General features: G+C 46.7%; 1 protein-coding gene across 5 annotated transcripts; it reads right to left on the reverse strand.

Annotated features, from left to right (window-relative positions):
• Window positions 1-140: 140 nt before the first annotated feature.
• On the reverse strand, window positions 141-17,676 carry LOC121284480 (PI-PLC X domain-containing protein 1-like). Of its 5 annotated transcripts, XM_041199994.1 has the most exons (10): window positions 17,534-17,676; window positions 13,083-13,202; window positions 10,753-10,852; window positions 10,052-10,152; window positions 9,827-9,956; window positions 7,948-8,081; window positions 2,926-3,054; window positions 2,486-2,647; window positions 2,064-2,244; window positions 141-686 (listed from the first exon to the last, which is right to left on the reverse strand). In XM_041199994.1, exons 5-10 carry the CDS (start codon window positions 9,951-9,953, stop codon window positions 454-456), a joined length of 966 nt encoding a protein of 321 aa, XP_041055928.1. In that variant the 5' UTR covers window positions 9,954-9,956; window positions 10,052-10,152; window positions 10,753-10,852; window positions 13,083-13,202; window positions 17,534-17,676; the 3' UTR covers window positions 141-453. The 5 variants fall into 5 exon arrangements, with proteins under 5 accessions (XP_041055928.1, XP_041055926.1, XP_041055929.1 ...); XM_041199992.1 differs by lacking the exon at window positions 10,052-10,152; XM_041199995.1 differs by lacking the exon at window positions 9,827-9,956 and having other exon boundaries at window positions 10,004-10,152.
• Between the last annotated feature and the right edge of the window lie 266 nt (window positions 17,677-17,942).

The raw sequence follows: 17,942 nt of genomic DNA on the forward strand, positions 1-17,942 counted from the left end.
CCCCTGAAGCTAATTCCCCTTCTCCTCCTCCCCCCCCCCCCCCCCCCCCCCCCCCCCCCCAAACCTGGTTGTTCCACCTCCCCCCTTGCCCTGACAAGCCAAGCCCAGCCCAGCCCCCCACCTCCACCCCCAACCCCCTCAATCACCAGCCTTGAAGATAAGTCCTGGTTCATGGCATCTCTTCGGGGACTGCCTGTAGTCCCAGTAGTGGCCACCATTCCCAGTTGATTGGCTGGCAGTTCTGAGTCCTACCTCAAACCCGATAGCTATTGATTGGCTGCAGGGCAACATGGCCAAGCAGACGCGGCAGCGAGGACATCTCCGTGTAAAATTCTGGTACTAGGGTTGACAGCTCCAGCACTAAACCAAGATGACCTCTTATCAGCTTTCTCACAAAGTGATCAAATATGCCTTCCAATTTTTTTTTTTATAAACCTGCCAATTTCACTCTTTTTAAATCAATTTGTTATTGAGACTAAGTACAGCAGGTACCAGGTAGCCAGCTCCTATGAAATCTCCAGCAATTATATTAAAACAGTGCTTTTCAGGTCCTGGGACCTGCTTCTTGATCCAGTCACTCAAATATGGGTAATTTGGAAAAGTCAGTCTCTTCAAAGAGCTGGAGAGGTGAGTCAGGACATACCACCAATCTTCAGTCAGGTTTATTCCAGCAACAAAAAATCCATCTGGGAAGGGAAAATAAAACTGGGGTAAGATGATATTGAACAAAATGTTGTTATGAAGCGATTACAAGACATTCTGGAACAAGCATTCCAAAGCATATTGACCTGACTTTGATGTTCTAGTTGCTTGACACTTTAAATCTCCTCCCACTCTGACCTCTCTGTCCTTGGCTTCCAACACTGTTCCAATGAAGCTCTACATAAGTTGAAGGAACAGCACCCCATCTTCCAATTAAGCGTTTTATAGCCTTTGTGGACTCAGCAGGTGCTGATAATGATTTTCCTTTTATAATTTTCTCTGATTCTCTTTTGCCTTGCATAACCAACCTTTCTCTAATTTAATCTCTCCTGCCTTCCACACTATCACAGACATTCCCTTTTATTCTTTCCTCCCCACCCCCTTTCCCTATGTACTTGGTTGAAACCTGTTACATCTCTAATCTTTTCTGGTTCCAATGAAAGGTCATAGGCCTGAAACATTAAAACTCTTTCTCTCTCCAGAAATGCTGCCTGACGCGTTGAGTATTTCCAGCATTTTCTGCTTTTATTTCAGATTTTCAGCATGTGCTGTATTTTATTTTTAAGCCACTACTTGACTAAAATATTTCAGGAGTGAGTTGTTATAACTAATTTTTCTCATACTTTTGTCTTCCCCTTCCCCCTTAAAAATGTTGCCTGCTGCTAGGGAGTGCTTCCACAGGATGTGCATCCAGACAGTACCAATAGGGTAATCAATCATTGTGGCGGAGTATCAGAGCATCATGCCTTCATCCAATAAAGCTTTTCTATTAGGTGCATTGGATTGTGATTAGGGATAGAAACCCTCAATATCCCATCTATTTAAGGCTGGGAGCACTGAATCCAATTGTAGCACTCAAAATGTCTCTGAGATCAGCACACACTGGGAATCAAACTCAAATGCTTTCTGACCTGTATGCCTCAGTATCTCCCTGGGTTCTGCCTTTAATTAGTAGGCAATCAAAATAGCACCCAAGAATGGATTTACCGTGAGTAGCATTCAACCGCCACCATCCTCAATTACCTATAGTGGATAACCCATGGGTGGGAAATCATGGGCAGTGCGCCAAGGATTCTCAGGTACTAGATTCGGATCCACAAGTGGGCGAGACTCCCTGTCAGCAGTGCATAGTCAGAATCTCAGCCCTCACAGTTTTTGTTGCTGATGGAGCAGGCAAAGCCGCTTGGTGGCTGTGGGTTTCTCCACATCAGTCACTCTTTCTGCTTTGGGTGAAATTGAAACACCAAACGTCTCCTGTATTTTGAAAACCATTTCTAGTCATCTGGGCCTTCATAAACACGCAATGAGGTTGTCACATTTGGAACACCCTTGACATTACTAAAGGGTCATATTTTCTGTACCTGGTCGTCCAGCCTGTTTCTGCATTTCTAGATAATGAACGAGCAATTTAGGATCATATGTGTCTGCCCACCAATAAGGGATCCCAGGCCAAAGTTCCGGATATTCCTTTGCAATACTGTCATCGTAGGAGATGATGACTTGGTAGCCCAACTCCCAAAGCCTTTTTAGTGAAACAAGTTCCTGTAAACAGAAAGATGCATCCATTAATTAACCCAGCTGCTAACTGATCCCCAAACAGTAGAATTTAAGTCTGTCTCTGGATTGCACTGAGCATTTGTTTTCAGTCAGAGCGTATGTCTCCCCATTTCCCTTCCCCAGACTTTCTTAAGTCGATTTTCACAAAGTTAGTACACAAGTTTTTTTTTTAATTATAGTTTTGCCAATTAAATGTGTTGTTCACCAATCCAATATTATTACTTACAACAGAGGTTTTGGGACATACTTTGGACCCAAATAAGTCCTTCATTTCCTGAATTAACTCATGATGTTGTTGCTCATTCATCTTATCAATGAACCTGCAGGCTAATATGACCACTTCCTTAGGATGAGTTTCCAGCCAGAGTCGAAATTCCTTCAAAGCCTCCTTTAAAACACATATTTTCAAAATGTGAATTGCACCAAATAAAGCAATTGTCAGGCTTGGAAAATATATTTAACTAAAACCCTGATTTATCACATAAGCCTCCTACTCATTATTACCATGGTGGTGTTCTGCACTATCAGCACCTTTGACCTAGGTTTCTCAATAAAAAATAACTGAGTAAGAATGCAGACAGCAAAATGGCAGAAGATACTCCAGAAAAATGTTTATATATAAAATCAGATTTCCTGATATTTCAGTTCTTTTTCAGTCAGACTCACCAGGACTGTAACAGTTGTAAAGATCCCGTGTACGAAGTATAAATGATCAGATGTATCATTTGGTTTATGAGCAACCCTTAGGTCGAAGAACCGTATACCTGCTTCCAGCTGTTCAGTTATACTGGATTCCTATAATATGAAGAACAGGATTTTAGTTATAAGCTCCTTGCCATTGTGCTACATGAAGTTAAAGCCTTGCATATGTATCGGTGCAGTAATTTTCTTTATTGGTTTACAGGATGTAGGCATTGCTTGCTAGGCCAGCATTTATTGCCCATCCATAATTGCCCTTGAGAAGGTGGTGGTGAGTTGCCTTCTTGAACTGCTGCAGTCCATATGGTGTAGGTGCGCCCATAGTGCTGTTAGGGAGGGAGTTTCATGATTTTTACCCAGCAACAGTGAAGGAACAGCGATATATTTCCAAGTCTGGATGGTGTGGCTTGGAGGGGAATTTCCAGGTGGTGTCAGTTGCCCTTGTCCTTCTAGATGGTAGCAGTTGTGTGTTTGGAAGTTGCTGTCTAAGCATCTGCAGTGCTGCATGTAGATGGTACACACTGCTGCTACTGTGCGTCGGTGGTGGAGGGAGGGAATGTTTGTGGAAGGGGTGCCAATCAAGCAGGCTGCTTTGTCCTGGATAATATCAAGCTTCTTGAGTGTTGTTGGAGCTGTACTCATCGAGGCCAGTGGAGTGCATTTCATCACACTCCTGATTTGTGCCTTGTAGATGGTGGACAAGCTTTGGGGAGTCAGGAGGTGAGTTACTCGCCGCAGGATTCCTAGCCTCTTACCTGCTCTTGTAGCCACAGTATTTATATGGCTAGTTAAGTTTAGTTTCTGGTCAATAGTAATCCCCAGGATGTTGATAGTGGGGATTCAGTGACGTTAATGCCGTTGAATGTCAAAGGCCAATCATTAGATTCTCTGTTGTTGGAGACGGTCATTGCTTGACATTTGTGTGGTGGGAATGTTACTTGCCACTTGTTAACCCAAGCCTGGATATTGTCCAAGTCTTGCTGCGTTTAGTATCTGAGGAGCCATGAATGGTGCTGAACATTGTGCAATCATCAGCGAACATCCCTACTTCTGACCTTATGATGGAAGGAAGGTCATTGATGAAGCAACTGAAGATGGTTGGGTCAAGGACATTATCCTGAGGAACTCCTGCAGCAATGTCCTGGAACTGAAATGATAAACCTCCAACAACCACAACCATCTTCATTTGTCCTAGGTTTGACTCCAACCAGTGGAGAGTTTTCCCCAATTCCAATTAACTCCAGTTTAGCTAGGGCTCCTTGATGCCACACTCAGCCAAATGTTGCCTTGATGTCAAGGACAGTCACTCTCACCACACCTCAGGAGTTCAACTCTTTTGTCCATGTTTGAACCAAAACTGTAATGAGGTCAGAAGCTGTGTGGCCCTGGCAGAACCCAAACTGAGCATCAGTGAGCAAGTTATTGCTAAGCAATTGCTGCTTGATAGAACTGTTGATGACACCTTCCAACACTTTGATGATTGAGAGTGATGGCTGATGACTGATGGGGCAGTAATTGGCTGGGTTGGATTTGTCCTGTTTTTTGTGTACAGGATATACCTGGGCAATTTTCCACACTGCTGGGTAGATGTCATTGTTGTAGCTGTACTGGAACAGTTTAGCTTGGGGCACGACAAGTTCTGGAGCACAGGTCTTCAGTTCTATTGCCAGAATATTGTCAGGGCTCATAGCCTTTTGCAGTGTCCTTCAGCCGTTTCTTGATATCACATGGAGTGGATCAAATTGGCTGGTGACTGGCATATGTGATGTTGGGGACCTCCAGGGGAGGCCAAGAAGGATCATCCACTCAGCACTTCTGACTAAAGATCGTTGCGAATCCTTCAGTCTTATTTTTTGCAGTCCTTTATGTTGGGCTCCGCCATCATTGAGGGTGGGGATATTTGTGGAGCTGCCTCCTCCAGTCAGTTGTTTAATTGTCCACCACCATTCGCAACTGGATGTGGCAGGACTGCAGAACTTAGATCTGATCCGTTGGTTGTGGAATCACTTAGCTCTGTCTATCATTTGCTGCTTACATTGTTTGACACGCAAGTAGCCCTGTGTTGTAGCTTCAGTAGGTTGACCCTGCATTTTTAGGTATGCCTGCTGCTGCTCCTGGCATGCCCTCCTGCAATTTTCATTGAACCAGGGTTGATCTCCTGGCTTGGTGGTAATGGTAGTGTGGGGAATATGCTGGGCCATGAGGTTACAGATTGTGGTTGAGTATACTTCTGCTGTTGCTGCTGATGGCCCACAGTGACTCATGGATGCCCAGTCTTGAGCTGCTAGATCTGTTTGAAATCTATCCCATTTAGCACAGTGGTAGTGCCACACAACACGATGGAAGGTATCCTCAATGTGAAGGTGGGATTTTGTGTCCAGAACTCTGTGCGGTGGTCACTCCAACCGATAATGTCATCTGTGGTAAGCAGGTTGGTGAGGATGAGGTCAAGTATGTTTTTCCCTCCCTCACCACCTGCCACAGACCCAGTCTAGCAGCTATGTCCTTTAGAACTTGGCCAGCTCAGTCTGTGCTGGTGCTACTGATCCACTCTTGGTGATAGACATTGAAATCCCCACCCAGATTACACTATGTGCTCTTGCTACACTCAGTGCTTCCTCCACATGGAGCTGTACTGATTCATCAGCTGAGGGGGTGCAGTACTTGGTAATCAGCAGATTTCCTTGCCCATGTTTGACCTGATGCCATGAGACTTCATGGGTTCCAGAGTCGATGTTGAGGACTCTCAGGGCAACTCCCTCCTGAGTGTATACCACTGTGCCACCACCTGTGTGTCATTAGGGAGAAGAGAAACAGGAATACAAGGGTTGGGGAGATGAAGAAGTGATGGAAATGGGTGAGAGGATGAGTGATGAGACTTTCAACAGAACTCACCAAACCTGCGACCTCTACCACCTAGAAAGACAAGGGCAGCAGATGCATGGGAACACCGTCACCTGCAGGTTCCCCTCCAAGTCACACACCTTCCTGACTTGAACAACATCACTGGTCCTTCATTGACGCTGGGTCCTAGCAGCATTGTGGGTGTACCTACACCAGGTGGACTGCAGAGTGGTTCAAAAAGGCTGCTCACCACCACCTCCTCAAGGGTAATTAGGGATGGGCAATAAATGTTGGTCTTGCCAGTGATGCCCACATCCCTTGAGTTAAAATAAAATGATGGGTCAGGTGGACAGGCATAAAGTAATGCAATTGAAAAACAGTCCATTTCACGCAGATCCATTTTGCTAATAAGCCACTCCTCACATCAAAAGCAGTCAGCAACTTGGGATAGGTCCCTGTTCCTACAGCTCATGACCTCTCTATAACTCACCCTGCCGACCACTACCCACATCTATTACCTTATCGAATAGGGAGAAAGGCAAAGCAAGTAATCAAGACAGACAAACCTACAGATAACAGGATCCAGTTGGGATGACAAAAGACAAACACAAACAGAAGAGCTCAGAGAGAATATCACGAACATGAGAACCGTACTCACACACACACAAAGACACCACAGCAGACTATCCACTATAAGACCATAAGAGATAGGAGCAGAAATTAGGTCATTCGGCCCATCGAGTCTGCTCCGCCAGTCAATCATGGCTGATAAGTTTCTCAACCCCATTCTCCCACCTTCTCCACGTAACCTTTGATCCCCTTACCAATCAAGAACCTATCTTTCTCGGTCTTAAATACACACAATGACCTGGCCTCCACAGCCTTCTGTGGCAATGAATTCCATAGATTCACCACTCTCTGGCTAAAGAAGTTTCTCCTCATCTCTGTTCTAAAAGGTCTTCCCCTTACTCTGAGGCTGTGCCCTCGGGTCCTAGTCTCTCCTACTAATGGAAACACCTTCCCCACGTCCACTCTATCCAGGCCTTTCAGTATTCTGTATGTTGCAATCAGATCCCACCTCATCCTTCTAAACTCCATCGAGCATAGACCCAGATTCCTCAAACATTCCTCATATGTTAAGCCTTTCATTTCTGGGATCATTCTCATGAACCTCCGCTGGACCCTCTCCAGGGCCAGCACATCTTTCCTGAGATACGGGCCCAAAATTGCTCACAATATTCTAAATGTGGTCTGACCAGAGTCTTATAAAGCCTCAGCAGCACATCCCTGCTTTTATGCACTATGGTGCCTTCTGCTAATTGAAAAAGCACAAACAGAAACTTACTTTTATTTGGATACAATATAAACAATACAGGTTTGCTTATGCTTCAAATGTAACAACTTGGAATTCAGGTGACCTTAATAAATCAGAGCTAAGACCTCAGCTAGAGTATTGTGTCTACTTCTGGATGCCACTCTTTAGGAAGGATGACAAGGCCTTGGAGAGGCTGCTGAGGAGATTTATTAGAATGATAAATTATGTCAGCACACTTTGCTCCAATTATCCTCACCCTATAACTCCACCTTCAGAACTAGTCTCCCATGTGCAATGACACTGGAAATGGACCAGTAATAATGATATGTTGCATTAAGAATGTAAATGGCAACATGTGGCATGCCAGAATTAGTCATTCACTTAGCTACTCTGTCTGCATGGGCTGCGTAAAATGGGACTGATTTGTATAAACAACTGTGATTTTAAAGTTGTGCAGTGAGTTAGAGAGACGCTGGCCAAACAGCTTCAGAAATTGCACTGGAATCCAGTCCAGATGGATGGGATGAAGCCTAACATGAAATAAGTCGAGATGATCTTGATCCAGTTCCTACTGGGCATAAAATTGTCCCCAATTTGAAACAAAACTCATTTTGACTGAGGCCACAGGACGGGATGTGTTGGAAATGGAAAAAAGGTTCTTGTCAAAAGTGATACTTGTCAGAGATTGCAGCTAAGGCACATTACTGGGCAGAGTAAAAGGAATCTTTACTCTGCATCAAACCAGGCAATAGCCGACCCTGGAATGCTTAATTCTGACAATAGGGATGTAAAGAGGACTGATAAAGTAGTTTACAAAAGGTACAACTTACCTGTGTCCTACACCATTTATATATCTCTGGTCGAGTGATACAGGGAATTACACGATCCAAATAGTTTAAAACCTTATCCGAAGGTTTGATCGGAGAGTTTAAATCTAAGCAGTAAGTCATTGAGTCATGGCTTCCTAGAGGGAAGCAGAAATAATTCTGTCAAAACTTTGTACATTCACATCAATCATAATCCTGCCAACAATATTTACACCTTATATAGGACAACACAAATCAATGGATAACATTTGCCTATGTTACACACTACACCCTATCTGAATGGTTCTCCTACAGCTGCGTGTCCCAGTCACAGCTTCCCCTAAAGCATCCTTCAGCACCCCAAACTCTTTGTAACTCTCAGCCCAAACTACTTTAACATGCTACCTCTCTCACTTCCTCCTTTAAAAGCAAATCCCTACTAGTTTTTCGAATATTGTTACACGATCTTTTTAGTCTGTCCAAGCAGGCAGATGGGCCCTTCATTGAGCATTGCATCCAATAGATGCCCCCTTGGCAATGCAGTGCTCCACTGGACTGTCAGCCTATTTTATGTGTTCCATTACTAAAATGGGAATTGAACAGCCCATAGGCTGGACTCACTGTTTGTGCTGATATGTCTTTGTACATACTGCAGGAGCTTCCAGAAAAAACAGCTGAGAATTATACAATAGAGTTTTCTGAATGAGTGCTAGAGAGTATGAAAATTGGATAAATACTCAAGGAGAAGAAAGATTTGCAGAATAAAGGAAAAAGAGCTGGGGAGTTGGGTTGATTGGATAGCTCCACCAAAGACATGATGGGCTGAATGGCCTACTGTGTCATATCATTCTATGAGTACACTTAGCAAAGGCATTAGCATAAATACACTTAGTAGTTTAATGGTTATGGCACTGGACACGTGACCCTAAAGGTTGTGAATACAAGCCCCAAATGAACATTTGTGAAACTGAATTTAATAAATCTGCTAATTTGTGAAACTTAGCAGGTCTGATAGCATCCGTGGAGAGGAAGACAGAGTCAATATTTCGAGTCCGTATGACTCTTCATCAGAACTAAAGAGAAATAGAAATGTGGTGAAATATAAGCTGTTTATGGGGGGTTGGACAGATGGAGCTGGATAGAGGGCCAGTGATAGGTGGAGGCAAAGGAGAGATTGCCAAAGGTGTCATAAACAAAAGGACAAAGGGGTGTTGATGGTGGTGATTTTAGCTAAAGGATGTGCTGATGGTGACATTAAGGGTAAAAAGCAGGATGAGCAAGTAACAGATGGCCCTAGTGGGGGTGGGGTGGGGGGAGGGGATTGAAATAGGCTAAAAGGTGGGGGTAAAACAATATGGAAATAAACTGTAAAAATAATAATAGAAATTATTATTCCTAATTGCAGGAATAAACTTTACCCAATTTTTATTGTGGGTTACAAGTCTGCCGTTGGGATAAGGGAATTGGTCTAAGTGACAACTATTAGGGTGTAATGAGCAGAGGAAACTATTACAACATGGATATGTTTGATCCTCAAGACTGGGAGCCTGAAACGGAAAAATGTTCAATTCAGCACAACTGGTATCACTCAGCAAGCATTGAATCCACAAGCATCAATATCTGATAGGAAGAGGAAAAGAAGTTAAGGAAAAGGGTATCCTCCATCTTTATACACATTCCCTCACTTCACCATCTTCTCTCACAACACAAACCACTGACACCCTACTTCTGTTAACAGGTGTAAATACAACACTGACAAAGCGATATGAAACACTCCATTTTCTTCTTCCAATGCCCAATAAAACAAAAAAGCATTGATTTAACTTTACTCCTTAATGCCTTACCTCTCTCACACGCCCGTCGACTATAAAAGACAACAATGGGCGAAGTGACCCGTAGTTACCTGGGATCGCCAGATTGCAGAGCGACTCATCCCATAATTTTTCTGGTAAGTCTGACATCCAATGGGCAAACTGATTCTGAAGAAGACTTGAAAATAATATCTGCGGCTTCCTCCCCGAATCTGCCATTTACTACAAAAAGTTGCAAAGGAATGATCAGTTTTACATGGCTTTCTTACCTCCTTGAGAGCGCAGCATCAGTTCTGTTCCAAAATCAGGTGACTCACTGTGTCGGATCACATGGGTTACATTCCCTAACCCAGCAGTTCGCAAACTCAACCGTGCCATCTGGAGGGGTGCCAGGTGCCGAATCAGGAGTCTCCTCTGCCTGACCAGGAGAATGGGACAACGAGACAGAATGAACCACACTCGGACATCCCCAGCAGATGGTGCAGGAGAGACAGTGGTTTTATTTTTCACCATTACATATGTTCTTGGACATTTATGCCAACTTCATTCGATACTGTGAGAAACCTTTGCTCTCGCCAAGGTGAGAGGAAACTTGTGCGGGAAGCTGGTGAAGAGAAATAGAGCCATTCTAATTTCCAGCATCCAATGCCAGAAACTCCAAGCATGCTTGGACGCAAAGCAAAGTTTCCCACTGCCCTGCTGAACAGTGTGCCAATCACACCCATTACACACACTGACCTGTCCATTTCCCACATGTGCTGTGGCCTCTGAATGAGGTTGAGAACCAAACCGGGGACAGTGGCTTTTCTTTGCCATGGGCCAACAGTCATTAAGAATGGCCTGACTCTGCAAATTTAGTTTGAGCATGATGTTAAAATCCAAAAACGGGACAAATTGGATTTGAACCCAAATTCACGAAGAATTGAAAGGTCCCTGTATACCCTGAAAACTAGAGCACCACCCAGTTCCAATAATTATATACTTCAGCACATCTTAAAGAAGCAGCTTTGGCAGGTACCTTGGGGCAAGTTATCTACTTGTTCATTTTGCTGGGTGTAATGCATTGTCCAGTGAGTGTTTTCATTTGGTTTTCCCACCTGCAATGAGTCAAACAGTACCTGAAAACATAAGGTGTAATGTAATGAGGTCATAATGATTTCAACAGCAAAATTATGCAAATCAAGTCATCACACGTTATCATTTGGGTAGCCTGCCCCCACAACCCCTACAATCTCTTCTCCCCACTCCCAGACCAAACTGCTCCTCCGCTGCGCCCATCTGCCATAGGCCTTCCTCGCCAACAGGCGGTCTGTCAACCAGGCTTGCTGTAGGGAAGCAAAAATAGAGAAGAAAATAATTTAAAACCAGTTATTCTGGGTTTCTTCCCCAAAACTCTGCTCTGAACATTGAGTAAAAAACTGGGTGTACATGAATGTGCTTATAATGGTCCTGATTTTTACCAAACGCTCTCAGTCTTTATGCTCTAAATGTCTTACAGGGTTTAGAATTTCCATGCATGTTTGCCGACGCATCAGCATAATTTGGTGAAACATAAGCAAGAAATCCCAGGGTAACATATGACCATACTTTTTGCCACCTTTCCTACTTTGACGGCTCAGTGCTTCCTGTCGGCTATGTGAAGTACCTTGGGATATTTAATGCCTTCAAGATACTATGAAAATTGTTGTTATTGGTAGGCCTTTTGTGTACCATTAGTAGGAAGTACCAATTCTTTACGTACAGAAACCAGACCCTGAAATGGGAAGGCAGGAAACCTACATGTGAGGCCAAAATTGGCATAAGAACCTAGCAAGGTGCTGGGTGTGGAGGCCCTGCTGGTCATAGTAGCAGAGTCAAATGCGCATCTTGTAGTGCTGCCTCCACCTGACAGACAACCAAATGGACCGGAAGGAAAACTGCAGGGAGGAGGCCCATGATTGGGAACCCTAGAGGGAGGGAGGCTGGAGATCGGGGCTAGAGGGAGGAAGGCCGAGAGGGGTTAAATGCTTCACTGAGGGGCCTGGTGGGAGCACTCCAGCTCCTCCTGGCCCACAAGCCGTGCTAAAAGAGCCAATAGCTCCTACCTCGGTTCAGCTGCCAGATAAGCCACTGCTCGGTCCTCCCCAACATTTTTTTGTTAGCCTTAAGTCGCAATGCCAGATCCAGCTCTCGGGATGTGGCCTCTCTCCCGCATGTGGCGTTGACAACGTCTCTTAGTAACCATGAGCTTGAGGACAGGGGAGGATGTGCGGCAGGTGTTGCAGCTCCAGGTAAAAGTGCCCAATGAGGGGGGCCGGGGAGAAACAGCTTAGCGCTACACAGGAGTGGGACACAATCACGCAGACTTTCATATCCCCTTAATGCAAAACTCAATATTATCGGGAGCTGGACAATGTGTCCCAGTTTCGACTTTTGAAAATCTGGTCACCCTATCTAATGACAATAATTTATATAGTACTTTGGAAGCATTAATTATCCCAAGATACTGCACGTAGCTGAGAGGAGACACTGAGCTAGCTGCATATGTAGGAAAGGTAACCATGAGTATGGTCATATCTGTTGTTTTCCTGGGCTCCCTGGGTCGTGACTTTGGTACGTTAATATGGCCCGAGTGTCTTCTCAGAACATGGTACATAGAACAGTACAGCACATAGGAGGCATTTCGGCCCATTGTGTTTTGCAGAAGCCTTGTCCAAAGCCAAAATTCTGAACTTTGAATCTTAATGGGAAAGAAATGGGTGTTTTTTGGGGTGGGGGTGGATAGGTGTAGTTATAATCTAGACTGTTATCTTTATATAAAGGATGAAGATTAGTGCAGATTACAACATCACAGAATCACAGAACTGTTACAGCACAGGAGGCCACTCAGCCCAGCATGTCTGCACCGGCTCTCCAAATTCCATTAGTGTCATTCTCCCGGCTTCTCACTGTAACCCTGTACATTCTTCCTTTTCAGATAACAGTCTAATTCCCTTTTGAATGCTTCAATTGAACCTGCCTCCGTCACACTCTCAGGCAGTGCATTCCAGACCCTAACCACTCGCAGCGTGAGAAAGATTTTTCTCATATCGCTTTTACTTCTTTTGCCAAATACTTTCAATCTGTGTCCTCTCGTTCTCAATCCTTTCCATAAGTGGGAACAGTTTCTCCCTATCTACTCTCTCCAGAACACTCAAGATTTTGAACACCTCTATCAAATCTCCTCTCAGCCCTCTTTTCCCCAAGGAAGACAGTCCTAACTTCATGCACATTCTGAAGATAAATGGACAACTTCGGGGAAAATGAGGGAACAGCTCATTTTAACATCCCAAAATTATATTGTACTGGTGACTGAGCCCCGAGAGATACCTGTCACATCAGGAGTTTCCAGTTTCTCCATCTGCAGGATGAGTTTGCAGTCAGTCCATCAGTATAAGTGGGTTTCACGTTGTTGTCCTGAACAGATTTTCTCCAACACTTCAGGAAATTCTAGTGTCAGAAAGCAAAATTCTTAATCAGAACTTCTAAATAACTGCACGCAGGCTCAGTCTGCACATGCTAAGTTGTTCCTGCAATCGTCACCTGGGGCTGTGGGCTCCAACCTCTGCGGTAATTGAGGCAAAAAAAGCAGAACACCAGCAAGAAAGAGAAGCAGGTTACCGCGGTAAACTAATCCTTCCAGTTTTACTTTCCTTCCTCCTTCCTCTAAGATCCAGTGCAGCACTAATAGAAAGCATTAGCTTGAGAATTCAAAGCTAACCTCAAGATTATTGCTGGCGTGAAAGGTCATTCTGCCCTTTTTTACTCATCCATGCAGAGGGATTCTAAAGCTCCCGCAATGCAGTGGCTAATTGTTTCTTAAATGTTTCCAGGGTTTTTTGCCTCCAGTACTCTATCCAGAAGTGTACACATGCTGATCAACGTGGGAAGAAAAGTTTCCTGTTGGAGTGTGCAGTTCTGGTTGCCACATTATAGGGAGGATGTGATTGCACTGGAGGGGGTGCAGAGGAGATTCACCAGGATGTTGCCTGGGATGAAACATTTAAGTTATGAAGAGAGGTTGGATAGACTTGGGTTGTTTTCATTGGAGCAGAGAAGACTGAGGGACGACCTGATCGAGGTGTACAAGATTATGAGGGGCATGGACAGGGTGGATAGGAAGCAGCTGTTCCCCTTAGTTGAAGGGTCAGTCATGAGGGGACATAAGTTCAAGGTGAGGGGCAGGAGGTTTAGGGGGGATGTGAGGAAAACCCTTTTTACCGAGAGAGTGGTGACGGTCTGGAATGCGCTGCCTGGGAGGGTGGTGGAGGCGGGTTGCCTCACATCCTTTAAAAAGTACCCGGATGAGCACTTGGCACGTCATAACTTTTAAGGCTATGGGCCAAGTGCTGGTAAGTGGCATTAGGTAGGTAGGTCAGGTGTTTCTCACGTGTCGGTGCAGACTCGATGGGCCAAAGGGCCTCTTCTGCGCTGTGGTTCTGCGAGTCCTAAAATTTCCTTTCCTCTTCCCCAAAAATGTAAAGGTTCCCCCAGTCTTGCCCTGAACCCCTGTCTTTCCCTAGCTCTCTATCTCCCTGTATGTGCTCGTTCTGTTCTTTAAACCCCATTCCCACTGAACTAGCTGATCATCCATTTTGGCTGACAGTGTAAAACCTTTCTCCCTGGCTAGAGGCCACTTATGAACATATGAAATAGGAGCAGAAGCCCGTCAGGCCTGCTCTGCCATTCAATTGGAGAGAAGGCGGGAGAATGGGGTTGAGAAACTTATCAGCCATGGTTGAATGGCGGAGCAGACTCGATGGGCTGAATGGCCTAATTTCTGCTCCTATGTCTTATGGTCTAAATAAGATCATGGCTGATCTGTGTGTTTTGAATTCCACTTTCCCATCTACCCTCGATAACTTTTGATTCCCTTGCCTAACAAGAATCTATCTACGTCTGCTTTAAAATATTCAGTGACCCCGCTTCCACTGCCTTTTGAGGCAGGGAGTTCCAAAGTTGCACAACCCTCAGAGAAAAAATCTCTCCTCATCTCTGTCCTAAAGAGGCAACCCCTAATTTTAAATTAGCGCCCCTTAGTGCTGGATTCACCCGCAAGAGGAAACATCCTTTCCACTTCCACCTTGTCAAGATCATTCAGGGTCTTATATACGTCAATCAACTAATTAACTGGAATATATTGATAGTGCCCAGAGACTCATCATGTGCAGCTCCTGCCACTCTGCTGCCCTGTGAAGTGACACTTCAAATTTGGCAACAACTGCATCCGATGTGATGCTAAACCTTATAAAAGTCCTCGGACTGCCCTCCCAATTCAGCGATGTGAATAATTTAACCGGTGCCTTTAACTGGCAGAAGATCTCAGCATAGATACAGAAAGCTCTGTCTGTCTGTCTCACTTCCGACAAATCTACTCTAACTGAAATGTGTTCGAAATGTCGACATTTATAACTGCTTTAACCTCGCAGCAATAATTACGGCACAGACCCCCAGAGCCAGGTGTTCCACCCTAACCCCTCTTGCAGAACACAGCAAATGTTCCGCACACGAACCTGAGTCCACAGCTGCAACAGCGGCTCAAAACTGTGCTTCTGCCCTATCGGCCCGGCCTGGGTCTGTCCCCTGTGGGTCAGCTCGCTCGCCTGGGTCTGTCCCCCTGTGGGTCAGCTCGCTCGCCTGGGTCTGTCCCCCTGTGGGTCAGCTCGCTCGCCTGGGTCTGTCCCCCTGTGGGTCAGCTCGCTCGCCGGGGTCTGCCCCCCTGTGGGTCAGCTCGCTCGCCGGGGTCTGTCCCCCTGTGGATCAGCTCGCTCGCCGGGGTCTGTCCCCCTGTGGGTCAGCTCGCTCGCCGGGGTCTGTCCCCCTGTGGGTCAGCTCGCTCGCCTGGGTCTGTCCCCCTGTGGGTCAGCTCGCTCGCCTGGGTCTGTCCCCCTGTGGGTCAGCTCGCTCACCTGGGTCTGTCCCCCTGTGGGTCAGCTCGCTCACCTGGGTCTGTCCCCCTGTGGGTCAGCTCGCTCGCCTGGGTCTGTCCCCCTGTGGGTCAGCTCGCTCGCCTGGGTCTGTCCCCTGTGGGTCAGCTCGCTCGTGTGGGTCTGTCCCCTGTTGGGTCAGCTCGCTCGCCTGGGTCTGTCCTCATGTGGGTCAGCTCACTCGCCTGGGTCTGTCCCCTGTTGGGTCAGCTCGCTTGTGTGGGTCTGTCCCCTGTTGGGTCAGCTCACTCGCCTGGGTCTGTCCCCCTGTGGGTCAGCTTGCTTGCCTGGGTCTGTCCCCCTGTGGGTCAGCTCGCTCGCCTGGGTCTGTCCCCCTGTGGGTCAGCTCGCTCATGTGGGTCTGTCCCCTGTGGGTCAGCTCGCTCGTGTGGGTCTGTCCCCTGTTGGGTCAGCTCACTCGCCTGGGTCTGTCCCCTGTTGGGTCAGCTCGCTGGCCTGGGTCTGTCCTCATGTGGGTCAGCTTGCTCACCTGGGTCTGTCTCCATGTGTGTCAGCTCGCTCGTGTGGGTCTGTCCCCTGTTGGTCAGCTCGCTCGCCTGGGTCTGTCTCCATGTGGGTCAGCTCACTCATGTGGGTCTGTCTCCTGTTGGGTCAGCTCGCTCGCCTGGGTCTGTCCTCTGTGGGTCAGCTCGCTCACTGTCACCATGCCACCTCGAATCTTGGTCACATGTACCGAGCTGAACTTTGCTAAGCACCGAAGGAGATTTTCCCAAGATAACAGAGGGAAACAATCCTATCAACTCGGATTGATGTTTACGTCACCAATTTCCTTTGCTCTTGTTTTCCTAGCCACTGCTGCAAGGAGGCATAAAAGTGGACCCTTTGCTTTTTAAGACCCACCGGCAGATTGACAGCAATTCCGGTGGACTCCCGGCCATTCCGGGAGGGTTGGCAGCCCTAATGCACCGGCGCTTGACCAGTTCTTGGGGCATCTGGTCCTTGTTTCCAAAGCTCTCTGGGTGGGGGTGGGGGGGGGGGGGAACCTGTTGGGGGCCTTTCCCCTCCCCTATCTCTGTCATCTCCTCCAGCCTCTGAGATGGGCTCCTCCAATTCGATAGCCTCTTGGCCTGATTTTAATCGCTCCACCACTGATGGCCCTGCCTAGGCCCCCATGCTCTGGAATCCACCAGCCCACACCACACCCCCCAACCAAACCACTCTCCCCATCCTTTAAACCCTCCCCTGCGACCGAGTTTTGATCATCTGCCCTGACCTCGCTAAGCGGTTCCGCGTCAACAAAACAAAAACAGAATTACCTGGGAAAAACTCAGCACGTCCGGCAGCGTCGGCGGAGAAGAAAAGAGTTGACGTTTCGAGTCCTCATGACCCTTCGACAGAACTGGGTGAATCCAAGGAGAGGGGTGAAATATAAGCTGGTTTAAGGTGGATGGGGGGAGAGAAGTGGAAGGTGGGGGGATGGAGGATGGTGTGGTTGTAGGGACAAGCAAGCAGTGATAGGAGCAGATCATCAAAAGATGTCACAGACAGAAGGTTAAAGTCTGCTCCATAACGTTCCCGTGAAGCGCACGGGCGACCTCCTGCCCTTAAAAAGTGCTACAAAACACAACTTGCTGTCAAAACCCGGAGACTGAGGTGACATGAAATTCCAACCCGCCCCGCCCCACTACACCACACACACCACACCACCCCCGGCGCTGTTATATATCCTGCGTGCGGCAACTGCAACTGGATTCAGCGTTGGGGGGGGGGGAGGAGAAAACATACAGGCAGAGCTCATGAGTAAAAAAAGGGCCACTGAAACAGGAGCGGGGTTTGTAGCTAAAACATTTTGTTGTGCCCAGACGGCGAGGGGGAAAGAAATCCTCTGCTCACCGGTGACGGGAGAGAATCAGCGCTGGGTTTTCAGACCTCTTCCTGCCGCGGCTGTCAGTGCAGTCTGTCTGTCTGTCGCTGGGACTGCGGACTTCCTTCACCCCCACACACCCCACACTCTGTGACTTTATCACCCTCTACGCAAGTCAGGGGGGCGGGTGTTAAGCCCGGACCGACGTGGATGGTGCGGTTTTAAACTCATCCTGAAACTCAAGTCACGCGAAGTCTCGCATTCAGCAGGAGAAGGGGGTTTCTGTGTTGAAACTGTTGTCATTTTTGTTTTTTTAAAAAAAAACAACTGACTTAGCGAATGTGACGTGAGAAACAAACTTTTTCACACAAACGGCCCTTCGGGTCTGGAATGCACTGCCTGGCGGAGGCAGGTTCAATCGAGGCGTCGGGGATGATT

This window comes from Carcharodon carcharias, chromosome 11 (genome assembly GCF_017639515.1).
Source record: "Carcharodon carcharias isolate sCarCar2 chromosome 11, sCarCar2.pri, whole genome shotgun sequence".
In the NCBI taxonomy this organism is placed as follows: domain Eukaryota; kingdom Metazoa; phylum Chordata; class Chondrichthyes; order Lamniformes; family Lamnidae; genus Carcharodon; species Carcharodon carcharias.

Excerpts from the sequence above, each read along its gene's own strand:
- LOC121284480 (XM_041199992.1), bottom strand. The coding sequence starts at position 9,953 with ATGGCAGATTCGGGGAGGAAGCCGCAGATATTATTTTCAAGTCTTCTT. Across the intron at positions 8,082-9,826 it reads CTGCAATCTGGCGATCCCAG|GAAGCCATGACTCAATGACT; the intron begins GTAACTACGGGT and ends GCTTCCCTCTAG. Across the intron at positions 687-2,063 it reads GAAACAGGCTGGACGACCAG|ATGGATTTTTTGTTGCTGGA; the intron begins GTACAGAAAATA and ends TTCCCTTCCCAG.